We start from the raw sequence: 26,147 nt of genomic DNA, 5'->3' as shown, positions 1-26,147 counted from the left end.
AAAAATAAAAATGGCTACTAACCAGTACCTATCAATAATAACTTTAAATGTAAATGGCCTAAATGATCTAATCAAAAGACATCGAGTGGCTGAATGGATAAGAAAACATGACCCATATATATGCTGTCTACAAGAGACACACATAAAAAGAGAGTCACACAGACTGAGAGTGAAGGGATGAAAAAATATATTTCAGGCAAATGAAAATAAAATAAAAAGCTGGGGTAGCAATATTTACATCTGACAAAATAGACCTCGAAGTGAAGGCCATAATAAAAGATAAAGAAGGCCACTTCATAATACTAAAGGGATTGATACAAAAAGAGGATATAATGCTGGTAAATATATATGCACCCAATACAGGAGTACCCAAATACATAAAAGAAACTTCTGGAAGATATTAAGGGAGAGATTGACAGCAATACAATCATAGTAGGGGACTTTAATACCCCACTGACATCACTGGATAAATCCTCTAGACCAGCCATGGGCAAACTACGGCCCGCGGGCCGGATCCGGCCCATTCGGCTGTTCTATCTGGCCCGCGGAGGGTTCTCTTGCTCTCCCCTCCACTCCTTTACTTTGAATTTATATTAGTTCACACAAACACTCCATCCATGCTTTTGTTCCAGCCCTCCGGTCCAGTTTAAGAACCCATTGTGGCCCTCGAGTCAAAAAGTTTGCCCACCCCTGCTCTAGACAAAAAATCAGCAAAGAATCAGCAATCCTAAATGACTCACTAGATCAGATGGACTTAATTGACATCTTCAGAACATTTCACCCCAAAGCTATAGAATATACATTCTTCTCAAGTGCAAATGGGTGATTTTCAAAGCTAGACCATATGTTGGGTCATAGGCAAAGTCTCTTCAAATTCAAGAAGACAGAAATCATATCAAGCATCTCCTCAGATCACAGTGGCATAAAACTGGAAATCAACTATAATCAAAACAATCCAAAAAAATCAAACACATGGAGACTAAACAGCATGCTATTAAACAATGACTGGGTTACCAGAGAGATCAAAGAAGATATAAAAAACATCATGGAAACAAACGACAATGAAAACACAACATTCCGAAACCTATGAGACACAGTGAAAGCAGTACTGAGAGGGAAATTCATAGCATTACAGGCCTACCTCAAAAAAAAAAGAAAAGAAAAGAAAAGAAATTATGTAACTCTACAACTTAAAGAATTAGAAAGAGAGCAACAAGAAAATCCCAGAGTGAGCAGAAGGAAGGAGATAATAAAGATCAGGGCGGAAATAAATGAAATAGACCAAAAAAAAAAAAAAGAGAGATCAATGAAACCAAGAGCTGGTTCTTTGATAGGATAAACAAGATTGATGAAACTCTAGCCATACTCACCAAGAAGCAAAGAGAAAGGACCCAAATAAATAAAATCAGAAATGAAAGAGGCTAAATAACAACAGACCCCACAGAAATAGAAATGATTGCAAAAAAATACAATGAACAACTCTATTCCAACAAACTAAACAACCTAGAGGAAATGGACATATTCCTAGAAAAATACAACCTTCCAAAAAAGAAGAAGAAAATAGTCTCAACAGGCCGATAACTAAGGTAGAAATTGAAGCAGTCATCAAAAAACTTTCAGCAAACAAAAGCCCAGGGCCAGATGGCTTCACACAGGAGTTTTACCAAACATTCAAAGAAGAACTAAAACCTATCCTCCTCAGACTATTGCAAAAAATTCAAGAGCAAGGAAGACTTCCAAGCTCTTTCTATGAAGCCAGCATTACCCTAATCCCAAAACCAGATAAAGACACTACAAAGAAAGAGAATTATAAGCCAATATCCCTGATGAACACAGATTCTAAAATCCTCCACAGAATTCTAGCACATCGGATTCAGCATTACATTTAGAAAGATCATACACCATGACGAAATGGGATTTATTCCAGGGATGCAAGGCTGGTACAATATCCGCAAATCAATAAACATGATACAACACATAAACAAATTGAGAGACATAAATCACATAATCATATCAATTGATGCAGAAAAGGCATTTGACAAAATCCAACACCTTTTCCTGATATAAATTCTCAGCAAATGGGAAATAGAGGGATCATACCTCAACATAATAAAAGCCTTATATGACAAACTTATAGCCAACATCATACTCAATGGGAAAAAACTTTTCTCCTAAGAACAGGAACAAGACAGGGATGCCAACTCTCACCACTCCTGTTCGACATAGTACTGGAAGTGCTAGCTACAGGAATCAGTAAGAAGAAGAAATAAAAGGCATCCAAATTGGGAAAGAAGAAGTAAAATTGTCATTATTTCCAGATGACATGATATTGTAAAAAGAAAACCCTAAAAACTCCATCAAAAAACTATTAGACTTAATAAATGAATTGGGCAATGTAGCAGGATACAAAACTTAACACCCAGAAATCTATGGCCTTTTTATACACCAATAATGAACTCACAGAAAGAGAAACTAAAAAAAACAATCTCATTTACCATTGCACCAAAAAACTAATATGCCTAGGAATAAATTTAACCAAGGAGGTAAAGGACCTGTACTCAGAAAATTACATGGATTGGTAGAATCAACATCATTAAAATGTCCATACTACCCAAAGCAATCTATAGATTCAATGCAACCCCCATAAAAATACCAACAGCATACTTCAAAGACCTAGAACACACTCTCCAAAAATTCACCTGGAATAAAAAAAGACCCCGAATAGCTGCAGCAATCTTGAGAAAGAAGAAAAAATTGGAGGTATCACGATACCAGATATCAAGCTATACTACAAAGCTACTGTTCTCAAAACTGCCTGGTACTGGCACAAAAACAGACATATAGACCAATGGAACAGAACAGAAATCGACCCAAGCCATTATGCTCAATTAATATTTGACAAAGGAGGCAAGAGCATACAGTGAAGTCAAGACAGTCTCTTTAATAAGTGATGTTAGGATAATTGGAAAGATACATGCAAAAAAATGAAACTAGACCACCAACTTACACCATACACAAAAACAAACTCAAAATGGATAAAGGACTTAAATGTAAGACGGGAAACCATAAAAATCTTAGAAGAAGCCATAGGCAGCAAGTAGCAGACATTTGTCATGGCAATATCTTTACCTATACAGCTCCTAGGGCAATGGAAACTAAAGAGAAAATAAACAAATGGGACTACATCAAAATAAAAAGCTTCTGTGCAGCAAAAGAAACCAACAAAACAAGAAAGCCCACTACATGGGAGAACATATTTGTCAATGCTATCTCTGATAAGGGTTTAATCTCCAACATTTACAGGGAACTCTTACAACTTAACAAAATGAAGATAAACAACCCAATCAAAAAATGGGCAAAGGACCTAAACAGATACTTTTCTAAAGAGGACATACAGAAGGCCAACAGACATATGAAAACATGCTCAAAGTCACTAATCATTTGAGAGATGCAAATCAAAACAACAATGATGTACCATCTCACACCAGTCAGAATGGCTATCATCAAGAAATCAACAAACAACAAGTGTTGGAGAGGATGCAAAGAAAAAGAACCCCTCTTGCACTGCTGGTGGAAATGCAGATTGGTGCAGCCACTGTGGAAAACAGTATGGCAATTCCTCAAAAAATATAAAATGGAACTCCCATTTGACCCAGTAATCCCACTTCTAGGAATATATCCCAAGAAATCAGAAACACCAATCAGAAAGGATATATGCACCCCTATGTTCATAGCAGCACAATTTACAATAGCTAAGATTTGGAAACAGCCTAAGTGCCCATCAGCAGATAAGTGGATAGAAAAATGTGGTATATCTACACAATGGAATATTCTGCTGTAAAAAAGAAGGAATTCTTACCATTTACAACAGCATGTATGGACCTGGAGAGCCTTATGCTAAGCGAAATAAGCCAGTCAGAGAAAGATAAATATCACATGATGTCACTCATTTGTGGAATATAATGAACAACATAAACTGATGAACAAAAATAGAATCAGGGTCATAGAAGCATCGAATAGACTGTCCAACCTATGAGGGAAGGTGGGGGTGAGGGGTAAGAGATCAATCAAAGGACTTGTATACATGCATATGAGCATAACCAATGGACACAGAAGAGGACGGGGGCGGGGGGAAGGGGAGAGTGAGGGCATGTGCTAGGGGGTGGAGACGGCCGGGGAGAGGTCAATGGGATCAAAAGGAGGCTTATGTGATACTTTAAACAATAAAGAATTTAAATGAAAAGAAAAAGAGGTACAAATTGGTTGTTACAGAATAGTTGTGGGGATGTAAAGTACAGCATAGGGAATATAGTCAATACTATTCCAATAACTATGTATGGTGACAGATGAGTGTGAGATTTATAAGGATGATCACTTAGTAAGTTATGTAATATCAATTCACCGGGGTGCACACCTGAAACTAATATAATCATGTATGTCAACTATAATTAAAAAATAAAAAATGAATGTGGGTGAAATGATGTGAGCACTTTCCAAGCCCAGCTGATAGAATCTCCCACAATTTTTTCTCCATGCTCTCTCCTCTTTCCTCTGAGTAGTAATGGCAATAAAAGAGCACCTTGGAAGCCATGTTTTAAAGATAATCAAGCGTGCTACTAACTTAAGTCTTTGAATAATCTCATGGAGAGTTGCCTACTGACTTAAAAACTCACTCATCTCTGTTTATTCCTTTAAGTAAACTTTTATGTTTAGAGATATTACCTGTTTGAAATTATTTGTGTCACTGTCCTAACATACCCTAATAAATATGGTGTGCTCTTAAAGGATTTTTTTCTATGATTCTGCAACTGCCTACAAAATAAAATTCAAACTCCTGACCTATCCCAAGTTACCTTAGTAATTATTTTTTTCCAATCACTTTGCTTCATTCATCATACTTCTACTAAACAGAACAGGGTCTTATATACATTCCACATTTACCTTTATCTGTGCTTGTTTAGATTGATCCCTTCATCTGTTATGTTCTTTCATTCCATCTCCATAGAACTAAAATTCATAATTTTCAAGTCCTACAAATGCTACCTGTTCCATGAAACCTTCTCTGATTCCTCTAGATCAGGGGTGGGGAACATCTGGCCCCCAGGCTATATAAGGCCCATGAAATCATTTGGTCTGGCCCTGCCAAGGCATTAGGGGTGAGTTAATTAAATATTGGACCACATATAGCAGGCTAATTTTTAAAAATATATATTTTAGTGATTTCAGAGAGGAAGAGAAAGGGAGAGAGATATAAAAACATCAATGATAAGAGAGAATCATTGATCAGCTGCCTCTTGCATGCCCCCTACTGGGGATCGAGCCTGCAACTCGGGCATGTGCCCTGACTGGGAATCGAAACCATGACCTCCTGGTTCATAGGTCAACACTCAACCACTGAGCCAGCCAGCCAGGCAGCAGGCTAATTTTTAAGTTGATAATTTTGTATGGCCCTCGAATGATGTTAATATCTAAATGGCCCTTGGCAAAAAAAAAGGTTCCCCACCCCTGCTCTAGATGAAAACAATTTTCCCTATTTTAAATCCTGACAGGACTTTATATTTCTCTAATAATCTTCCTCATTTTTTTTTTCATTTGCCAACAAGTATGTTTTAATACCTACTAGTCTATATACTTTTAAGGCCAAGATCTTTATCTGATTCATCTTTATATAGTCTTTGGCACCTACACTATATTTTTTACAGAGCAGGGATTCAGTAAACATCCTATATAATCCTATATAATAAAGAGGTAATATGCAAATTGACCATCATGCCCTCGTACAAGATGGCTGCCCCCATGTGGTCACAAGATGGCTGCCCCCATGTGGTCACAGGATGGCCACGCCCATGTGGTCACAAGATGGCCATGCCCATGTCATCACAAGATGGCCACCACAAGAAGGAAGGCAAGGGAGGGCAGTTGGGGGCTAACAGGCCAGCAGGGGAGGGCAGTTGGGGACGATCGGGCTGGCAGGGGAGGGCAGTTGGGGGTGATCGGGCCGGCAGGGGAGGGCAGTTGGGGGCAACCAGGCCTGTAGGGAAGGGCAGTTAGGGACAACCAGGCAGGCAGGGGAGGGCAGTGGGGGCGACCAGGCCTGTAGGGGAGGGAAGTTGGGGGCAACCAGGCCGGCAGGGGAGGGCAGTGGGGGCAATTGGGCCAGTAGGGGAGGGCAGTGGGGGCAACCAGGCCTGTAGGGGAGTGCATTTGGGGGCGACCAGGCCAGCAGGGGAGGGCAGTTGGGGGCGATTGGGCTGGCTGGGGAACAGTTAGGCATTGATCAGGCTGGCAGGGAAGTGGTTAGGGGGTGATCAGGCTGGCAGGCAGAAGCAGTTAGGGGCAATCAGGCAGGCAGGCAGGCAGGCGAGCACTTGGGAGTCAGCAGTCCCGGATTGTGAGAGGGATGTCCGACTGTGAGATCAGGCTTAAACTGGCAGTCGGATATCCTCCGAGGGTTCAGATTGGAGAGGGTGCAGGCTGGGCTGAGGGACACGTGCACCCCCCTCCCCAGTGCACGAATTTCGTGCACCGGGCCTCTACTTGGTTAAATATAAAAGAGAAACAAATTAATAAAATGTCAGTAATCCTAAATATTCTATCATTCTACTTAGATTAATAACATGCACTATTAATTAAAACTCAACCTCTGTAATTTTCACACTATTTGAGATTGATTTGATGTGATTTTTATCACTTGAAACATTTATACATTTGGGTTCATAACAAAGTCATACCTGGCAGTATCCAATTTTGGGATTCCTGTATGCATAAGCAGTGAGTACTCGCCTCAGAGCAGATATGCCAGTGTCACTCTGAAAAGCTGGGTGCTCAGGCAGGGAGCGACGTAAATCACGTTCAATTTCTTCAGTAGCCAAATTGCAGGTCCCTAAGGACTGTTCAACCACTTTGGCATAATAGCCAGGATGAGCAGCCATGTCATTAACAGCGCCTGTAAAGATGATTATATTAACACACAAAAGAAGGGGAATGTAATAAAACTACTTCTTGCATATATACATGAAGAATTGGAATACCTTTAAATTTAGCTTTATGCTCAAGTGATATCTGAGTACAAACAAAAGAAAAACCTTCATCCTGGAATCTATAACATGAGGACAACACCAAACTTATCCAACAGAATAACATTTTCATGAACCATTTTCCCCCTTAACTTTCCTTTGACTCTAGAGATAGAGATCCCTCCAACCAATTAGCTATAACTTGCCTAATGAAATAATCTGCTTAGACAATGGATATGTGGATATATCAGTAAGTACACAAAACTAACATTCCTTCTGTGATTAGTCTGGATTCATGATGAATAAGACTTTATCCTAGCCATCTTTGCAATTATTTTTCATTAGCCTGATGTATAACTCCTAGAAGAGGCATAATTAATGTCTGCTAAATAAATAAATGTAATACCTGAAAAAAGCATCCAGAGCTCTCCTCTTAAGGTCTCTGGAATCCCTCTTATAACCAGATCTCGAGTCTTTTTAGTCCGAAACATAGTAACACCACGCCCACATTCTGAAAATAGGATGTTCCATGACTGTTCCTTCATCTTTTCTTTCAACTATAACAACAACAACAAAAAAAATCTAAGCAACTAAACGTAATGAGACATTAACTTCTTTCAAATAACTCGACAGCTCTCATCATCATGAATCAATACGTATGGAAATCAAGATTGTAGAAACTCAAAATCAGTATTCGGATGGGCCCAAAACTGGTCTACTGTCATCACAAAAATCTTTTAAATTCATGTGAGAATAAGAGATTTAATTTACTATTTTAATTCTTAGCTTAACTCATATAAAATAGGAATATCAATACTTTTAGGAGGTAAAGGTTTGAACCATCATTCTCCCCAAATAACCTTGATTAGGACTGATTATTAGAAATATATACAATTAAATGCTAATGTTCAACTTTAATCCTTTATCTTAATTCATGGTAACAGTCCTTTTGTGTAATGGAACCAAACAAGTTACACAGAAGTACCTGCTGGAAAACCTTTTCAAGCCCCAAAAGAGTGTTCAATTGTGGTACCTACTAGTCCAGCGGTCGCCAACCGGTGGTCCGCTGACCACTGGTGGTCTGAGGTCTGAAATGTTGGCGACCGCTTGTCTGTTCTAAGATTTTTATTTTTGATCAAGTGTTTCAGACCATAGTAATAAATATTTTGTTTCTGTACCATTTTGGAATTAAGAGTCTCCATATTCTGAGGGTGATATACTGTCATTAAGGCTTCAGTGTTCACAGTTTCACTGTATTCCCTTTGACATGGCAAAGATTGTACCTCAATATTATCAGATGGATCTGTAGAATGAGAACTAATAGGAACCTGAAAAAGAAAGAATGTAATTGTTCCAAATGTATGCTTAATAGTTTTTACAAAAAGAAAAAGGATGTTTTATCTATCATTTATAAACCACAATTTATATGCATAATAAATATTTTAAAAGCAGTATTTTAAGGAGACCAGGAGACATTATTTTTCTATCAAAATTAGAGACACAACAAATTAATATCTGTAACAGAAAACTCAGGACCTAAGTGAACCAAGCTACTCCCCTACAAAAGCAATAAAATACTCACAAAATGTTGGAAAAAAACACACAGAACATAGGAAATTAACCAAAGGCATAGAACAAATGGAAAAGCATCAATTCAAGTAAAACAAATGAATATCAACAAGAACAGTCCAGTCTGTGAAATTTTAATTTGAGGCTATTCCTATCTGCTACCCTCTCAAGCTCAGAGGTGTGGTAGCCATGAAAGCCAGCATTATCATACCCAAGGATCTTTCATTGGAGCTTCACTAAAATTCCCATCCCTAGGACACAGTCAGTATTTTGACCAAAGTATCACCTCTCTGGAAAATCCCTATTTCCAGGGTGTTATCATTTGATTTGATTCAGAGCTCAGCTCTGTGAAAAAAGTCCCTTCTCTATGTTAGGAAAAAAACATAGCAATATGCTAATTACATCACATCTGCCTAAACCTAATTATGTATGTCGAAAACAAAAGCCTGGCTAGAAACTTAAAAGGAAGGCCTGGAGGACTAGATGGCCATAAGGAACTTTGAAAGGTTCCAACATATTCTTGGGAATCTAAATGTATACATGCATGTGCAGGGCTATGAACCTGCCCAAGAAAAGAAAGAGACAGAAGAAAAGGTCCCAGTCACTCAACTCTGGCTGACTTTGGAAGTAAGAAATGAAAGCTAAGACTGATTTATAAACTGCCAAAAGTTTGAGGAGGTATACCTTCACACAAAGATCCCCTTGGCAAAAGGTAGTAAACTTAATGTTTTAAGGCATTTAAGGAAATCTGATCTATCATTGGCTGACCACCAATTTATACTGACCCCCAGTGGCTGAGCCAAGCATCCAGGCTTAAAAATAAAAATAAAAATAAGTATAAACAACAAAAAAAGTAAACCATTAAATATGTCCCTGAGGAGCCAGTTTTTGGATTTTGTAAACTAAAAATGTAAAGCAGCTATTATAAATAGATTCAAAGAACTAAAGGAAACTTGAAAAAATAAAGGACTCGGTTAAAAAGTGGGCAAAAGATGCCCTGGCCAGGTAGCTCAGTTGCTTATAACATCATCCCGATACGCCAAAGTTGAGGGTTTGATTCCTAGTCAGACCACATACAAAAATCAACCAATGACAGCATAAATAAGTGGAACAACATATGGATGTTTCTCTTTCTCTCCCTCTTCCACTCTCTCTAAAAATCAATTTTTTAAACTGTAAAAAAGATTATTCATTAAAAATAAAGAGCGATCCAAGATGGCAATGGATTAGGTGGAAGCTACACTAACCTCCTCCCAGGACCAAACTGGAATTACAACTAAATTATATACAAATCATCCTGAGTAACCAACTGAAGACTAGCTGGAGAGAAGCCTTATTAACCAAGGACATATAGAAGTAGCCATATTGAGACTGGTAGGAAGTATGGAGGCATGAGAGTGCTGGCTGGGTTCCTATGGGGATATCTCAGCTGTGGGGGGTTCCCCCTGAAAAGTTTGGGGTCTAAACCCCAAGCCAGGCCCCCAAGCCTAGAGCACCAGAACCAGAAATGGTGCTCACATAACATCCTGCTATTGAAAAGCATCATGATCTCTGTCTGCCAGGGCATCCTCTTAAAGGGCCAACACAAAAAATTTTATTTACAGCCATTCATATCAAACAACTTCCCTGACCATAATGCTCTGAAACTAGAAATCAATCACAAGAAGAAAAGTGAAAAACACACAAAAATATGGAGGCTAAGTAATACTATACAATGAATGGGTTAGCAATGACATCAAGGAAGAAATCAAAAGATATCTTGAAACAAATGAAAATGAGAACACAGAACCCAAAATCTGTGGAATACATGGAAAGCAGTCCTAAGAGGGAAAATCATAGCATTACAGGCCTATCTCAAGAAAGAAGAAAAAGGTCAAAAAAACAATCTAACTTTACACTTAAAGGTACTAGGAAAAGAACAACAACAACAAAAAAAGCCCAAAGTGAGTAGGAGGAAAAAAGAAGAAAATAATAAAGATCAGAGTAGAAATAAAAGGAGTAAAAAAACAAAACAAAAACAACAACAACAACAAAACAATAAAAAAGTTCAATGAAACCAAGAACTAGTTGTTTGAAAAGATAAACAATGACGAACCTTTAACCAGATTCATCAAGAAAAAAGACAACGGACCCAAATAAATAATATAAAAAATGAAAGAAATAACAACCGAAACCAAAGAAATAGAAAGGACTGTAAGAAAACATTACTTTTTTAAAAAAATCCTCACCCAAGGATATTTTTCCATTGATCTTTTAGAGAGAGTGGTAGAAAACATTATAAACAACTATGCCAACAAAGTTATATGAACCACAAAAGACCCTCTAGCAACAGTGATCTTGAGAAAGAAGAACAAAGTTGTAGGTATCATGTGACCTAATATCAAACTATACTATAAGACCATAGTAATCAAAACAGCATGGTAATGGTTCAAAAAACAAAAACAGACACATAGAACAATTTGCACAGAATAAAGAGCCCAGAAATAAATGCCTTTATAGTCAATTAATATTTGACAAAGGGGGCAAAAACATACAATGGGGTAAAGAAAGCCTATTGAATAAATAGTGTTGGGAAAGTTGAACAGATACATGCAAAAAATGAAACTAGACCACTCTCTTACACCACATACAAGAATAAACTCAAAATTGATTAACTGAACAAGGCAGTAAAATCACTGACATTTCTCTTAGAAATATTTTTTTTTTTGTGACGTATCTCCTCATGTTATGGAAACAATGAAAAATATAAACAAATAGGACTACATCAAACTAAAAAAGTTTTTGCATAGCAAAGGAAATCATCAACAAAACAAAAAATACAACCTACTGAATGAGGGAAGGTATTTGTCAATGATACAACTGATAAGGGGTTAATATCCAAAATTTATAAAGAACTCAGACAACTCAAAAGCAAAAAACACAGACAATCCAATTAAAAAATGGGCCTGGCTGGGTGGCTTGTTGGTTGGAGCACTGTCTCATACACCAAAAGGTGGCGGGTTCAATTCCCAGCGAGGGCACATACCTAGGTTGTGGGTTCAATCCTAGGTCAAGGTGCATATGGGAGATGGGAGGCAGCTGGCAGCCAATCAATGTTTCTCTCTCTCTCTCTCTCTCTCTCTCTCTCTCTCTCTCTCTCTCTCATCAATAAGGAATCTATCTTGAGGTGAGGATAAAAAAAAAAAGGACAGAGGAACTGAATAGACATTTCTCCAAAGAAGATATACAGATAGCCATTCAACATATAAAAAGAAGCTGAACACCACTAATCATCAGAGAAATACAAATTAAAACCACAATGAGGTACTACCTCGCACCTGTCAGAATCGCTATCTTACCTAATAATAGACAAGCATGTAAATTGACCGTACCTCTGCTACACCCATAGCCAATCAGAGTGAGTATGCAAATTAACCCAACAAAGATGGAGGTTAATTTGCATACATAGGCGCCCAGCGCCTGGGTCCTGGGAACATCCTGGCACCCAGGTCACTCTGAGGTAGGCCTCACGTGGGCCCTGAGCAGTCTGGGAAGGGCCTGAGCCAGGGGGCTCCTGGGCAGGAGCAAGCCTGCAATCAGAGCCAAGGGGGCAGAGGCAGAGCCAGCGATCGGAGGGAGCTGGGGGTCCCCTGCCCAGGGCCCGAGGCTTTAGGCCTGGGCAGGGGTGGAGCCAGCGATCAGAAGGAGCTGGGGGTCCCCTGCCCAGGCCTAAAGCTTCGGCCAGAGGCTTTAGGTCTGGGCAGGGCCCAGCCGGCAATTGGTGTGAACTACAGAGGAAACACCTTTTCTGACTGCTCATTGGCTAAGCTTCCTGTATGCCACTGGTAATATTCTTAGTAACTTGGGTAATAAGAATCCAAAAAGGTGATCTAGGGTTTTTCCACCACACTACTGGAGAAAAAAAAAACGAAGTCTGCTGCTGGAGGGCTAAAAAATGTCATATCCTGCCCTAGCTGGTTTGGCTCAGTGGATAATGCCTCAGCCTGCCGACCGCAGGGTCTGGGTTCAATTCTGATCAAGGGCATGTACCTAGGTTGCAGGCTCCTCCCTGGCTGGGGACCAGGTCAGGGCTCATGCAGGAAGCAACCAATCAAAGTGTACCTCACACTTTGATGTTTCTCTCTGTCTTTCCCTTTCTCTTCCACATTCTCTAAAAGTCAATGGAAACATATCCTCAGGTGAGGATTAAAAAAAAAAGAAAGAAAGAAATGTTATATCCTATGAAAGACACATCGTGAAAATGCTTAAAGAAAGTTGTCATTTTTTCATGGTGAAGGGACTGGAGTCCATGTTGATGAAAACACCTTGGTGGCTGTGGTGACTGGCAGTGGCTGCAGCAGCGGGGTGATGGGGCTTGTGACTTCCCCTGATCAGCCTGGTCACCTCCCACAAAGGGAGGCCAGACTGTGGCTTAGGCCCGCTCCCCGTGGGGAGCGGGCCTAAGCTGTCAGTAGGATATCCCCTGAGGGCTCCCAGTATGTGAGAGGGGGCAGGTTGGGCTGAGGGACCCCCCCCACCCCCAGTGCACGAATTTTGCGCACCGGGCCCCCTAGTTATCAATAAATCAACAAACAAGTTTTGGTGATAATGTGAAGAAAAGGGAAGCCTCATGCATTGTTGGTGGTATTACACATTAGTGCAGCCACTGTGGAAAACAGTATGGAGTTACCTCAAAAAATAAAAAATGTAAAGTATGTATGCAACCCTATGCTCATTGCAGTACTGCTTACAATAGTCAAAAAATAGAAGTGACCCAAGTGTCACCAATAGAGGAGTGGATAAGAAAATTGTGGTACATATCCTATATAATAAAAGGCTAATATGCAAATCGAATGAATGGCGGAACGACCAGTCGCTATGACATGCACTGACCACCAGAGTGCAGATGCACAACTCAGGAGCTGCCCAATGGTGGTCAGTGTGCTCCCACAGGGGGAGCGCCGTTCAGCCAGAAGCCAGGCTCAAGGCTAAGCCATCAGTTGGAAATCCCACGAGGGCTCCCGGACCTTGAGATGGCACAGGCCAGGCTGAGGCACCCCTCACCAAGTGCCCAAATTTCATGCACCAGGCCTTTGGTATATACAGTATATACAATGGAATATTACTTGGCCATAAAAATGAATGAAATCTTATAATTTGCAACAGCATGGATGGACCTAGAGGGTATTATGCTAAGTGAAATAAGTCCTTCAGAGAAAGAAAAATACCATATGATTTCACTTATATGTGAAATCTAAAGAAAGAGAAAACAAAATTGAAAAAGGTAAAGCGATTAAGAAGTACAAGTTGGTAGTTACAAAATAATCATGGGGATATAAAATACAGCATAGGTAATATAGTCAATAATATTGTAATAACTATGTACGGTGCCAGGTGAAGAGATTAAGAAGTACAAACTGGGTCCAGCCAGTGTGCTCAGTGGTTGAGCATTGACCTATGAACCAGGAAGTCACAGTTCAATTCCTGGTCAGGGTACATGCCTGGGTTGCGGGCTTGATTCCCACTGGGGGGCGTGCAGGAGGCAACCAGTCTATGATTCTTTCTCATCATTGATGTTTCTACCTCTTTCTCCTTTTCCCTTTCTCTCTGAAATCAATAAAAATATATTTTAAAAAAGTAAAAATTGGTAGTTACAAAATAATCATGGGGCCCTAGCTGATTCTCAGTGGTTAGAACATCACAGGTTCGATTCCAGTCCAGGGCACATACCTCGGTTACAAGTTGATCCCCAGAGTTGGTCGGGTTGACTGTGGGAAGCAACCAATTGATGTGTCTCTCATATTGATGTTTCTCTCTCTATCTGTCTCTCCCCATCCCTTCCACTCTCTCTAGAAATCAATGGGAAAAAATATCCTCAGGTGAGGATTAACAAAAACAAAATAATAATAATAATGATGATGGGGATGTAAGTACAGCATAGAGAATATAGTCAATAATATTGTAATAACTATGCCTGGTGCCAGGTGGGTACTTGAAATATCAGGGAGAACACTTTGTAAAGTATGTGATTGCATACCAGTATTCTGTACACCTGGAACTAATATAAATATTAAGGTATTAAATGTAAACTGTAAATAAAAAATAAATTGTTGCCCTGACCGGTTTGGCTCAGTGGACAGAGATTCGGCCTGTGGACTGAAGGGTCCCAGGTTCGATTCCAGTCAAGGGCATGTACCTTGGTTGCGGGCACATCCCCAGGGAGGGAGAAATGTACAGGAGGCAGCTGATCAATGTTTCTCTGTCATCGATGTTTCTAACTTTCCATCCCTCTCCCTTTCTGTAAAAAATCAATAAAATATATTTAAAAATAAAAAATTAAAAAAATAAATTGTTGCCCTACCAGGTTTGGCTCAGTGGATAGAACGCTGGCCTGTGGACTGAAGGGTCAATTCCAGTCAAGGGCACATGCCCCAGTTGTGGGCTCGATCCCCAGTGTGGGGCATGCAGGAGGCAGTCAATCATGACTGTTTCTCATCAATGATGTTCCTATCTCCCTCTCCCTTCCTCTCTGAAAACAATAAAAATATATTTTAAAAATAAATAAAAATAAGAAAAATATTGTTGCCCTAGCCCAGGGGTGGGCAAACTTTTTGACTCAAGGGCCACAATGGGTTCTTAAACTGGACCGGAGGGCTGGAACAAAAGCATGGATGGAGTGTTTGTGTGAACTAATATAAATTCAAAGTAAAGGAGCGGAGGGGAGAGCAAGAGAACCCTCCGCTCTTTCGGCTCCGTGGGCTGGATAGACCAGCCCAACGGGCCGGATCCGGCCCGCAGGCCGTAGTTTGCCCACGGCTGCCTTAGCCGGTAGCTCAGTGGTTAGAGCATCACTAGCAGACTGAAGGTTCACGGGTTTGATTCTGGTCAAGGGCACATACCTAGGTTGTGAGCTAGATCCAGGCCCTGGTCGCAACCAATAGATAGTCTCTCTCTCACATCCATGTTTCTCTCTCTCTGTCTCTTCCCCTCCCTTCCACTCTCACTAAAAATCAATGGGGAAAAAATATCTTCAGGTGAGGATTAACAAATATAAAATAAAAAATAAATTGTTAAAAAAAAATAAGAGTTCCTAAAAAGGATACATTTCTAATTCTCAATTCTGCTTTATAATCGGTCTTAGAGAATATAATTTCTTTTGTATTAATCTTTTAAAAAATCCTATATAATAAAGAGCTAATATGCAAATGGTTGTCACACCCTCATGTCTTAATGACTCAGACACTCAACACTGGGGAGAGAAGAATGTGGAACAGCCAGGCACAAATGAGCTCGCAAGAGAGGAATGGGGACCAGCCAGGCACAAATTAGCTCACGAAAGAGGAATGGGGACCAGCTAGGCTGTAGCCCAGGAGAGGGAAAAGCCGCCCACCCCATGGTTCCGGGCACCAGCGGCTGTGCCTATAGCCTGGGAGAGGGACAAGCTGCCCGCCAAGCAGTCCTGGGCACCTGAGGCTGTGGCCCAGGCAAAGCTGCCAATCCACAATCCCCTGCGGCTGTGGCCAGCCCGGGTACTGGGTGCCTGCGGCCGGCCAAAGGAAGGGAAGTCTGGGTCCTGGGTACAAGACAAGGCAGAGGCAGTTAGGGACGATCAGGCCAGCAGGGGAGCTGTTAGGGATAATCAGGCAGGTTAGGGAGCAGTTAGGGCCGATCAGGCAGGCAGGCAGAGGTGGTTAGTGGCAATCAGGCAGGCAGAGGTGGTTAGGGGTGATCAGGCAGGCAGGCAGGTGAGCAGTTAGGAGCAAGCAGTCCCAGATTGCAAAAGGCAGTTGGACATCCCCTGAGGGGTCCCAGATTGGAGAGGGTGCAGGCCGGGCTGAGGGACTTCCCCCCACCCCTCCGTGCAGGAATTTTGTGCACTGGGCCTCTAGTTAAACATAAGAATGAATAGGAAAGTCATTATGGATTACATTTGAAATAATGGACCACACAAAACACACATCTTTTTTCAAAATTATTTGATTCTTATATAATTACCTCTGTGCTAATATCGTGATATTGATTTGAAGTTGTCCCACACTTGAGCCTGAGTTTTTCCACCAGTTGTTCAAAGTCTATAACTTCACTGAAGCGAAAAGCTGTTTTTCCTTTGATGCTAATGATGACAGATTTGCAGGAATCATGTGTCTTATCTATAGCTAAGACCTGGGGGGTAAAAACATATTATAAATGAATCACATTCTCCCTTGATGCTTACATTTCCAGGCAAAATGTGTTTAGCTTACTCCTTTGTGGCTAAAGATTAGGTTCCTGGTATGACTTATTAAATAATAAACTTTGAAAAACCACAGTGAGATCTTACCACACACCTATCTAAATAGCTATTATCAAAAATTCAACAAACAAGTGTTGGAGAAGATGTGGAGAAAAAAAGAACCCTTGTGCACTGTTGGTGACGTTGAAAATTTGTGCTGCCACTATGGAAAACAGTATGCATGTTCCTCAAAAAATTAAAACCATAACTACCATTCCACCTTCTTGATATTTATCCCAAGAAATCCAAAAAGATATATGCATCCTCTGTTCAATGTGACATTATTTACTAGTACAATGGCCAAGATATGGAAGCAATTTAAGTGTCCATCAATAGATGACTGGATAAAGAAGTCATGGTACTTCTATACAATGGAATATTAGTCGGCCATAAAAAAGAATAAAATTTTACTATTTGTGACAGCATGATGTACCTAGCAGGTATTATGCTAAGTGAAATAAGTCAGACAGAAAAATACAAATACCATGATTTCACTTATATGTGGAATCTAAAAAACAAAATCAATGAACAAACAAAACAGAAAGAAACTCATAGATACAGGCCTCCTCAGTCTTCTCCCGGACCAACTCCAGGGTGATTCGCAGGGGGGACAGGCTTAGCAGTGGCAGGGTGAGCACCCCAGGGGAGAGGAGGACGTGAGGCCCTGAGGCAGGAAAAGTGAAAAGCTGCCCTTCATTGTCAGCCAGGGATGAGTACATGGCCACTCGCCTGCCTGGCCACGATCCCTCATCCACAGAGATGTTATCCACTGGTGTCCGCAGCCTGAGCACCATCTACTACCAGGTCTTTGATAAAGTGGAGCTCATGCTGCCTGAGAAATTGAGGCCACTGTACAACCATTTGGCAGGTCCCAGAACAGTTTTTTTCTAAGCTCCAATTATGAAATGGGGGTTGTTGTGTGCTGGATTGGCTGACATGGCTTGACCTACAGAAAATCTCAGTACAGCTTAGTCTGCTGTTTTGATAATTACAGGGCTTATCTGGTCAAGATACTCACTTGTGGACTCAGCTGGGACACGCACATCGGGTAACTAATTTTTTGCCAATTTGGTCTTGTCCATAAATGGCTGTGAAAAGTGTCTTGAGGGTGAGAAAAAAAATGGCGGCGGAATAGACAGACGTGTCCTGAGCCTTGTCCCAGAGCACATAGAAAGAACAGCTGAGGGTCACACAGGGAGTGTCTATTGGGCAGTTAAGGGACAGCTAAACTCCAGGAAAAGGTGGGGGACTGATGAACGGGGCTCCCCTGACCAGGAAGCCCTCACTGCAGCTGGGTTCCCTTCTGGAAACACGGGCTCAGACACGGAGACCGCGCCATCTTGAAGGGGAAAGTGGATGTTATTGGAAGTCTGAAAATCTACAACTGCAGCACCCACCTAACAGCTGAAAACCCCAGAGCACCAGTCCCCAATTGGCGCAAACACGCGGATTCAGAGGAGCTCTACACTCCACCACGGAAAGGTCAGATTTCGCCCAGGGTAAGGTGAGGTCTCTGGTCCAGGCAGCACAGAGAAACGCACGCACTGCGGGAGATGGAGGAACGGGGAAAGTCTGCCCCTAGAAAAATCCGTGGCTGTTGGGGCTGGCGTGATCTGTGAATGTGAAAGAGGATCCTCAGAGCTGCTAACAGAGGGGATCTCTAAAAAGCAACCCATTTTGACCCGACGCAAAAGGACAGCCTAAAAATTATAAAAGTGTGCCGGCTGCTTGGACATGGGGCGGTGGGGTGATGGAAGGACTGCACAGACTTGCGAGCAGCCCCGGAGTTCGCACACTCGCGCTTTCTCCTCTTTAAATCCCTGCTTCTGATTGCTGAGCCCAGTGCATGGGATAACCCAGTTGGAGACACCCTAGGAGACTGCAGGGGAAAGTTGTTTTTCTGGAACCTGGGGATCGGAACGGGGAGTGACCGTCGGAGAGTCAGCTCTGGGCAGCCCACTCCCACAAACCAGTATTAAGTGCCACAGGGAAAGCAGGATCTAAGCACAGGCTAGAAAGGACGTATAGACCTGGAGGTCAATCCAGAAACACTGCTACCCAGGGGTTGAATCACAAATTGACTCTTGTGTAATCACAAATAAACGAATACAAGACAGTAAGACACACTGCCTGCTTAAAAATCAGGACTGGCTTACAACACTGAGGAGCAGTGGAACGCATGGAACAGCAATACTGTCCTGACTGGGAAACAGGCGTGCCAAACAAAACAACAGAGGAAGTGAATGACCTTCACTACTGTACATTTATTTATTTTTTATTTTTTTTCATCTTTTACTTAAGAAACTATTTTTTTCTTTTTTCCTCACTTGATTTTACCTTTTTAATTATTACATTTTTATTTTCAATCAGTATTATTACTACTACTATTTTACCTATTTTTTTTAAAAGTGTCATTTTATTTTCTCTTTATTTGACTTTGAGATTAGTGTTCTACATTCTATTTTAATCTTTCCTTTAGCATCATTCTACTCTATCTCAACTCTACCTTTATGCAATCACTCTCTTCCTAACTTTTCCCCTTTTGTTGTCTTGTTTCTCTTACCCTTCTCCTGCTTTAGATTCTCCATATTCTTTTTTCTACCCCCCGTTAAAATTTCACCCTACTTATATATCTAATTTCCAATCTTTTGCTCCAAGTTCAAACACACCTCTCTCTTCTCTGTCTTCACTATCCAAAAAATTGTTTTTCTCTCTGTCCTTTTGTGGTTGTTTGCTTGATTGTTCATTATATCGATTTTTTATACTTGTTTGTGAGATTGTTTTGCTTATTCTTTTGGTTTCGTTTTTTTTTTTGTTTGTTTGCTTTCTTTTTGTTTGTTGTTTGCTTCTGTTTTCCCTCTCCTCGCTTGATATTAGTTGTTGTCTGTAGTTGGTATTCATCTCCAGGTACTTATTGCTGGCATTTGCTGGGATTAGTGGCTGTTCTATTGGAGTTTTATCCCCATATATATAGTTTGTTCCCCTTTTCGTTCTTATTCTCTTTCTTTTCTCTCTTACTTTTTTTTTTTCCTTTTACCAATTTCATTTTGGCACTCCTTTGTTTTTATTTTTTTTGCTCCCTTCTTCTATCTCTCCTATTCCCTAATTTGCCATTTTCTGGTGGTCAACTTTATTTGGGGTTATTAATATCGTGAATACAATTCTGTTCAGTGCCTTGTGTGTTGTACCTGGTGGTGTTGTATTTTGTGCCTTTAAATCAACACAGGAGAGAGAGAACTACATAACCAGACACCCGGAGAAGAGAGACCATGGGGAGACAAAGAAACAGTCCCCATATGAAAGAAAAGCAGGCATCACCAGAAAAGGAAATAAACGAAAAGGAGGCAAGCAACCGGTCAGAGCAAGAATTCAGAGAAATGGTCATAAGGTAGCTGAAAAGAATGGAAGACAAATTCAACAATATGAGTAAGAAACAAGAGGAAATGAAGAAGAACCAAGAAGAAATGAAAATGACATCGCTGCGATAAAGAACTCAATAGAAAGCATCAAGAGTAGACTAGAAGAAGCAGAGAACCGCATCAGTGAGATAGAAGACAAGGTGGGAAAAAATACCCAAGTAGAGCAGCTTCTAGAAAAAAAAATTAAAAAGCAGGAGGAGAGCCTAAGGGAACTTTGGGAGAACACAAAACAAAACAACATCCGCATAGTAGGGGTGCCAGAAGTAGAGGAAACTGAGCAAGGAATAGAAAACCTGTTTAAAGAAATAATGACAGATCTTGATCCGGAAAGTGGAGCTTATCTGAAGCCTGAGAATCCACAACGGCGGCACCCCAGGAACAGCTGCGAGCCCCAGAACAACGCTCCCCAACTGGCGCAAGCACACGGGTTCAGAGAAGCTCTACACTCCACCACGGAAAGGTCAGATTTCGCCTGGGATAAGGTGAGGTCTCTGGTCCCGGCGGGAGAGAGGAACGCGCGTTTTGCGGGAGCTGGAGGACCAGGGAAGTCTGTGCCTAGAAAAATCCGTGGCTGTAGGGGCTGGCGTGATCTGTGACTGTGGAAAGGGGTCCTCAGAGCTGCTAAGAGAAGGGCACTCTAAAAAGCAACCCATTTTGATCTGAAGTGCAGGGACACCCTAAGAATTTCAGGCAGTCCAGACTTACGCGCAGCCCGTGCGCTCCCTGGGTGCCTGGGCTTACTCGCAGTCCCGGAATTCGCACACTTGGGCTTTTTCCTCTTCAAATCCTTGCATCTGATTACTAAGCCCAATACATAGGATCACCCAGTTGGGGACACCCTGGGAGACTGCAGGGGAAGGTTGTTTTTCTGGAACCTGGGGATCGGAGCGGGGAGTGACCATCAGAGAGCCAGCTCTGAGGCAGCCCACTCCCACAGGCCCGTGGCGAGTGCCACAGGGAAAGAAGGCTCAAACGCTGCCTAGAGAGGCCATAGATAGACCCGGAAGTCAATCCAGAAACACTGCCACCCAGGGGCTGAATCACAAATTGACTCTTGTGTAATCAAAAATAAAGGAATACGAGAAATTAAGACACACCGCCTGCTTAAAATCAGGACTGGCTTACAACACCGAAGAGCAGTGGATCGCAGGGAACTGCAATACTGTCTGGACTGAGAAACAGGCGTGCCAAACAGAAAAACAGAGGAAGTGAATGACCTTCACTACTCCACATTTTATTTTTACCTTTTATTTTTTTTATTTTTTTATTTTTTTTTAAATTTTCATTTTTTGCATCTTTTAATCAAGAAACTTTTTTTTCTTTTTTCATCACTTGATTTTACCTTTTTAATGATTACATTTTTATTTTCAATCCATATTATTACTACTGCTATTTTATCTTTTTTTTTTTTTTTAAAGTGTCATTTTATTTTCTCTTCATTTTATTTTGGGATTAGGGTTCTACATTCTATTTTTTATCTTTCCTTTAGCATCGTTTTACTCTATCTCAACTCTACCTTTAGGCCATCACTCTCTTCCTAACCTCCCCCTTTTCAGTGTCCTGTTTGTCTTACCCTTTTACTGCTTTAGATTTTCCCTATTCTTTCTGTTTACCCCTTGTTAAAATTTCACCCTACTTACATATCTAATCTCCAATCCCCTGCTCCAAGTCCACATACACCTTTCCCTTCGCTGTCTGAGTTATCCATAAACTTGTCCTTATCTCTGTCCTTTTGTTGTTGTTTGCTTGAATGTAGATTATATCCAATTTTTATGCTTTTTTTGTGAGATTGTTTTCCTTATTCTTCTTTTATTTATTTTGTTTGTTTGTTTGTTTTGTGCTTCAGCTTTCCCTTGCCTCACTCCATATTAGTTGGTGTTGTAGTTTGTACTAATCCCCAGGCACTTGTTGCTGGCATTTGCTGGGATTAGTGATTGTTCTATTGGAGTTTTATCCCCAATATATATAGTCTGTTCCCCTTTCTTTCTTAGTCAATTTCTTGTCTCTCTTACTTTTTTTTTTTTTCTCTTTACTTTCCCTTTTCCCAATTTCATTTTCACACTCCTTTTTTCTTTTTTTTTTTCTTTCTTTCTTTTTCTTCTTCTTCTTTCTCTTCTATCACCTAATTTGCCTTTCTCTGGTGGTCCCCTTTATTGGAGGTTATTAATATCGTGAATACATTCCTGTTCAGTGCCTTGTGAGTTGTACCTGGTAGTGCTGTATTTTGTGCCTTTAAATCAACCCAGGAGAGAGAGAACTACATAACCAGACACCCAGAGAAGAGAGACCATGGGGAGACAAAGAAGCAGCCCGCATATGAAAGAAAAGCAGGCATCACCAGAAAAGGAAGTAAACGAAATGGAGGCAAGCAACCTTCCAGAAAAAGAATTCAGAGAAATGGTCATAAGGTGGCTGAAAAGAATGGAAGACAAATTCGACAATATGAGCAAGAACCAAGAGGAAATGAAGAAGAACCAAGAAGAAATGAAAAATGACATCGCTGCTGTAAAGAACTCAATAGAAAGCATCAAGAGTAGACTAGAAGAAGCAGAGGACCGCATCAGTGAGCTAGAAGACAAGATGGAAAAAAATACCCAAGAAAAGCAACTTCTAGAAAAAAAAATTAAAAGGCAGGAGGAGAGTCTAAGGGAACTTTGGGACAACACGAAACAAAACAACATCCGCATAATAGGGGTTCCAGAAGGAAAGGAAGCTGAGCAAGGAATAGAAAACCTCTTTGAAGAAATAATGACAGAAAATTTCCCAGATATAGGGAAGAAAAAACCCACACAAATCCAAGAAGCTCACAGAGTCCCAAGCAAAATGAACCCCAAAAGACCGACGCCAAGGCACATTATAATTAAATTGGCAAACACCAACGACAAAGTAAGAATCTTAAAAGCAGCAAGAGAGAGACAGAAAGTTACATACAAAGGAACCCCCATCAGACTAGCAACTGATTTCTCAACAGAAACTCATCAGGCCAGAAGGGAATGGAATGAAATATACAAAGTCATGCAAAGGAAGGGGCTGAATCCAAGAATACTGTACCCAGCAAGGCTGTCAATCAAAATTGAAGGTGAAATCAGGAGCTTCACAGACAAAAAAGGACTAAGGGAATTTATTACCACCAAACCAGCAATGCAAGAAATGCTAAAGGGTCTACTGTAAAAAAAAAAAAAAAAAAAGAAAGAAAGAAAGAAAGAAACAGGAAGCAAAGAAGTAACACAGGGGTAAAGAATAGGAATGGCGACAAATAAGTACCTATCAATAATAACTTTAAATGTAAATGGATTAAATGCCCCAATCAAAAGACATAGGGTAACAGATTGGATAAGAAAACACGACCCATATATCTGCTGTCTACAAGAAACCCACCTCAGAAAAAAAGACGCACACAGACTGAGGGTGAAGGGATGGAAAAAGGTTTTCCAGGCAAATGGAACTGAAAAAAAAGCTGGGGTAGCAATACTTATTTCTGACAAATTAGATCTCAAACTGAAGGACATAACAAGAGATAAGGAAGGCCATTTCATAATACTAAAGGGAGCAATCCCACAAGAAGAAATAACTCTGGTAAACATATATGCACCCAATACAGGAACACCCAAATACATAAAAAAACTCCTGGAAGATATCAAGGGAGACATTGACAGCAATACAATCATAGTAGGAGACTTTAATACCCCACTATCACCATTGGACAAATCCTCTAAACAAAACATCAGCAAAGAAACATCAATCCTAAATGACTCACTAGACCAGATGGAATTAATTGACATCTTCAGAACATTTCACCCCAAAGCCACAGAATATACATTCTTCTCAAGCGCACATGGGTCATTTTCAAAGATAGACCATATGTTGGGACATAGGCAAAGTCTCTTCAAATTCAAGAAGAAAGAAATCATATCAAGCATCTTCTCAGACCACAGTGGCATAAAACTGGAAATCAACTACAATAAAAACAACCCAAAGAAATCAAACACATGGAGACTAAACAGCATGCTATTAAACCATGACTGGGTTACCAGAGAGATCAAAGAAGAAATAAAAAACATCATGACAACAAATGACAATGAAAACACTACAATCCAAAATCTATGGGACACAGCGAAAGCAGTCTTGAGAGGGAAGTTCATAGCTCTACAAGCCTACTGCAAAAAACAAGAAACAGGGGTAATAAATTACCTAACCCAACAACACAAAGAGTTAGAAAAAGAGCAACAAGAAAAGCCCAGTGTAAGCAGAAGGAAGGAAATAATAAAGATCAGAGCACAGATAAACGACATAGAGACCAAAGAAACAATACAAAAGATCAACAAAACCAAGAGCTGGTTCTTTGAAAGGATAAACAAGATTGATGAACCTCTAGCCAGGCTCACCAAGAAGCAAAGGGAGAGGACCCAAATAAACAAGATCAGAAATGAAAGAGGTGAAATAACAACAGATCCCACCGAAATACAAAGGATTGTTAAAAAATACTACGAACAACTCTATTCCAACAAACTGGACAACCTGGAGGAAATGGACATATTCCTAGAAAAATATAACATTCCAAAACTCAATCAGGAAGAATCTAAACAGCTCAACATGCCAGTAACTATGGAAGAAATTGAAGCAGTCATCAAAGAGCTTCCGGCAAACAAAAGCCCGGGGCCAGACGGCTTCACAGGAGAGTTCTACCAAACATTCAAGGAAGAACTAAAACCCATCCTCCTCAGACTATTCCAAAAAATTCAAGAGGAAGGAACACTTCCAAGCTCCTTCTATGAAGCCAGCATCACATTAATACCAAAACCAGATAAAGACAACACAATGAAAGAGAATTACAGGCCAATATCCCTCATGAATGTAGATGCCAAAATCCTCAACAAAATTCTAGCAAATAGGATCCAGCAGTACATCAGAAAGATCATACACCATGACCAAGTAGGGTTTATCCCAGGAATGCAAGGATGGTTCAATATCCGCAAATCAATAAATGTGATACATCACATAAACAAATTGAGAGATAAAAATCACATAGTCATATCAATTGATGCAGAAAAAGCATTTGACAAAATCCAACACCCTTTCTTGATAAAAACTCTCAACAAGGTGGGAATAGAAGGATCATACCTCAACATCATAAAAGCTATATATGATAAACAAACAGCTAACATCATACTCAATGGGCAAAAACTAAAACCATTTCCCCTAAGAACAGGAACAAGACAGGGATGCCCACTCTCACCACTCCTGTTTGACATAGTACTGGAAGTATTAGCCACTGCAATTAGACAAGAAGAAGAAATAAAAGGCATCCAAATTGGAAAAGAAGAAGTAAAGCTGTCCTTATTTGCAGATGACATGATATTGTACATAAAAAACCCGAAAGACTCCATCAAAAAACTAACAGACTTAATAAATGAATTCGGCAATGTAGCAGGATACAAAATTAACACCAAGAAATCTATGGCATTTCTATACACCAACAATGAACTTACAGAAAGAGAGACTAAAAAAGCAATCCCATTTTCCATCGCACCAAAAAAATTAAGATACTTAGGAATAAACCTAACCAAGGAGGTAAAAGACCTATATGCGGAAAACTACAGGACACTGAAAAAAGAGATAGAGGAAGATGTAAACAGATGGAAGAACATACCATGTTCATGGATTGGTAGAATCAACATCATTAAAATGTCCATACTACCCAAAGCAATCTATAGATTCAATGCACTCCCCATTAAAATACCAACGGCGTATTTCACAGACCTAGAAAGAACTCTCCAAAAATTCATCTGGAATAAAAAAAGACCCCAAATAGCCACAGCAATCCTGAGAAAGAAGAATAAAGTAGGAGGGATCTCAATACCAGATTTCAAGCTGTATTACAAAGCCACTGTC

The 26,147-nt window shown here is 40.4% G+C and overlaps 1 protein-coding gene across 1 annotated transcript in view; it reads right to left on the bottom strand.

Annotated features, from left to right (window-relative positions):
• Positions 1-26,147, bottom strand: part of TBC1D8B (TBC1 domain family member 8B) — a 92,948-nt gene that overhangs the window by 26,400 nt on the left and 40,401 nt on the right. The window contains exons 7-10 of the mRNA XM_080653328.1: positions 16,560-16,727; positions 8,195-8,344; positions 7,423-7,573; positions 6,732-6,946 (exon numbers count right to left, since the gene is read on the bottom strand). Coding sequence (XP_080509454.1) covers positions 6,732-6,946; positions 7,423-7,573; positions 8,195-8,344; positions 16,560-16,727 — 684 coding nt within the window. The remainder of the gene's footprint in view (positions 1-6,731; positions 6,947-7,422; positions 7,574-8,194; positions 8,345-16,559; positions 16,728-26,147) is intronic.

Source organism: Plecotus auritus, assembly GCF_963455305.1.
Source record: "Plecotus auritus genome assembly, chromosome: X".
Lineage (NCBI taxonomy): Eukaryota > Metazoa > Chordata > Mammalia > Chiroptera > Vespertilionidae > Plecotus > Plecotus auritus.
Note: the sequence above shows the minus strand (reverse complement) of the source record. Positions and strands in the feature narration are given on the sequence as shown.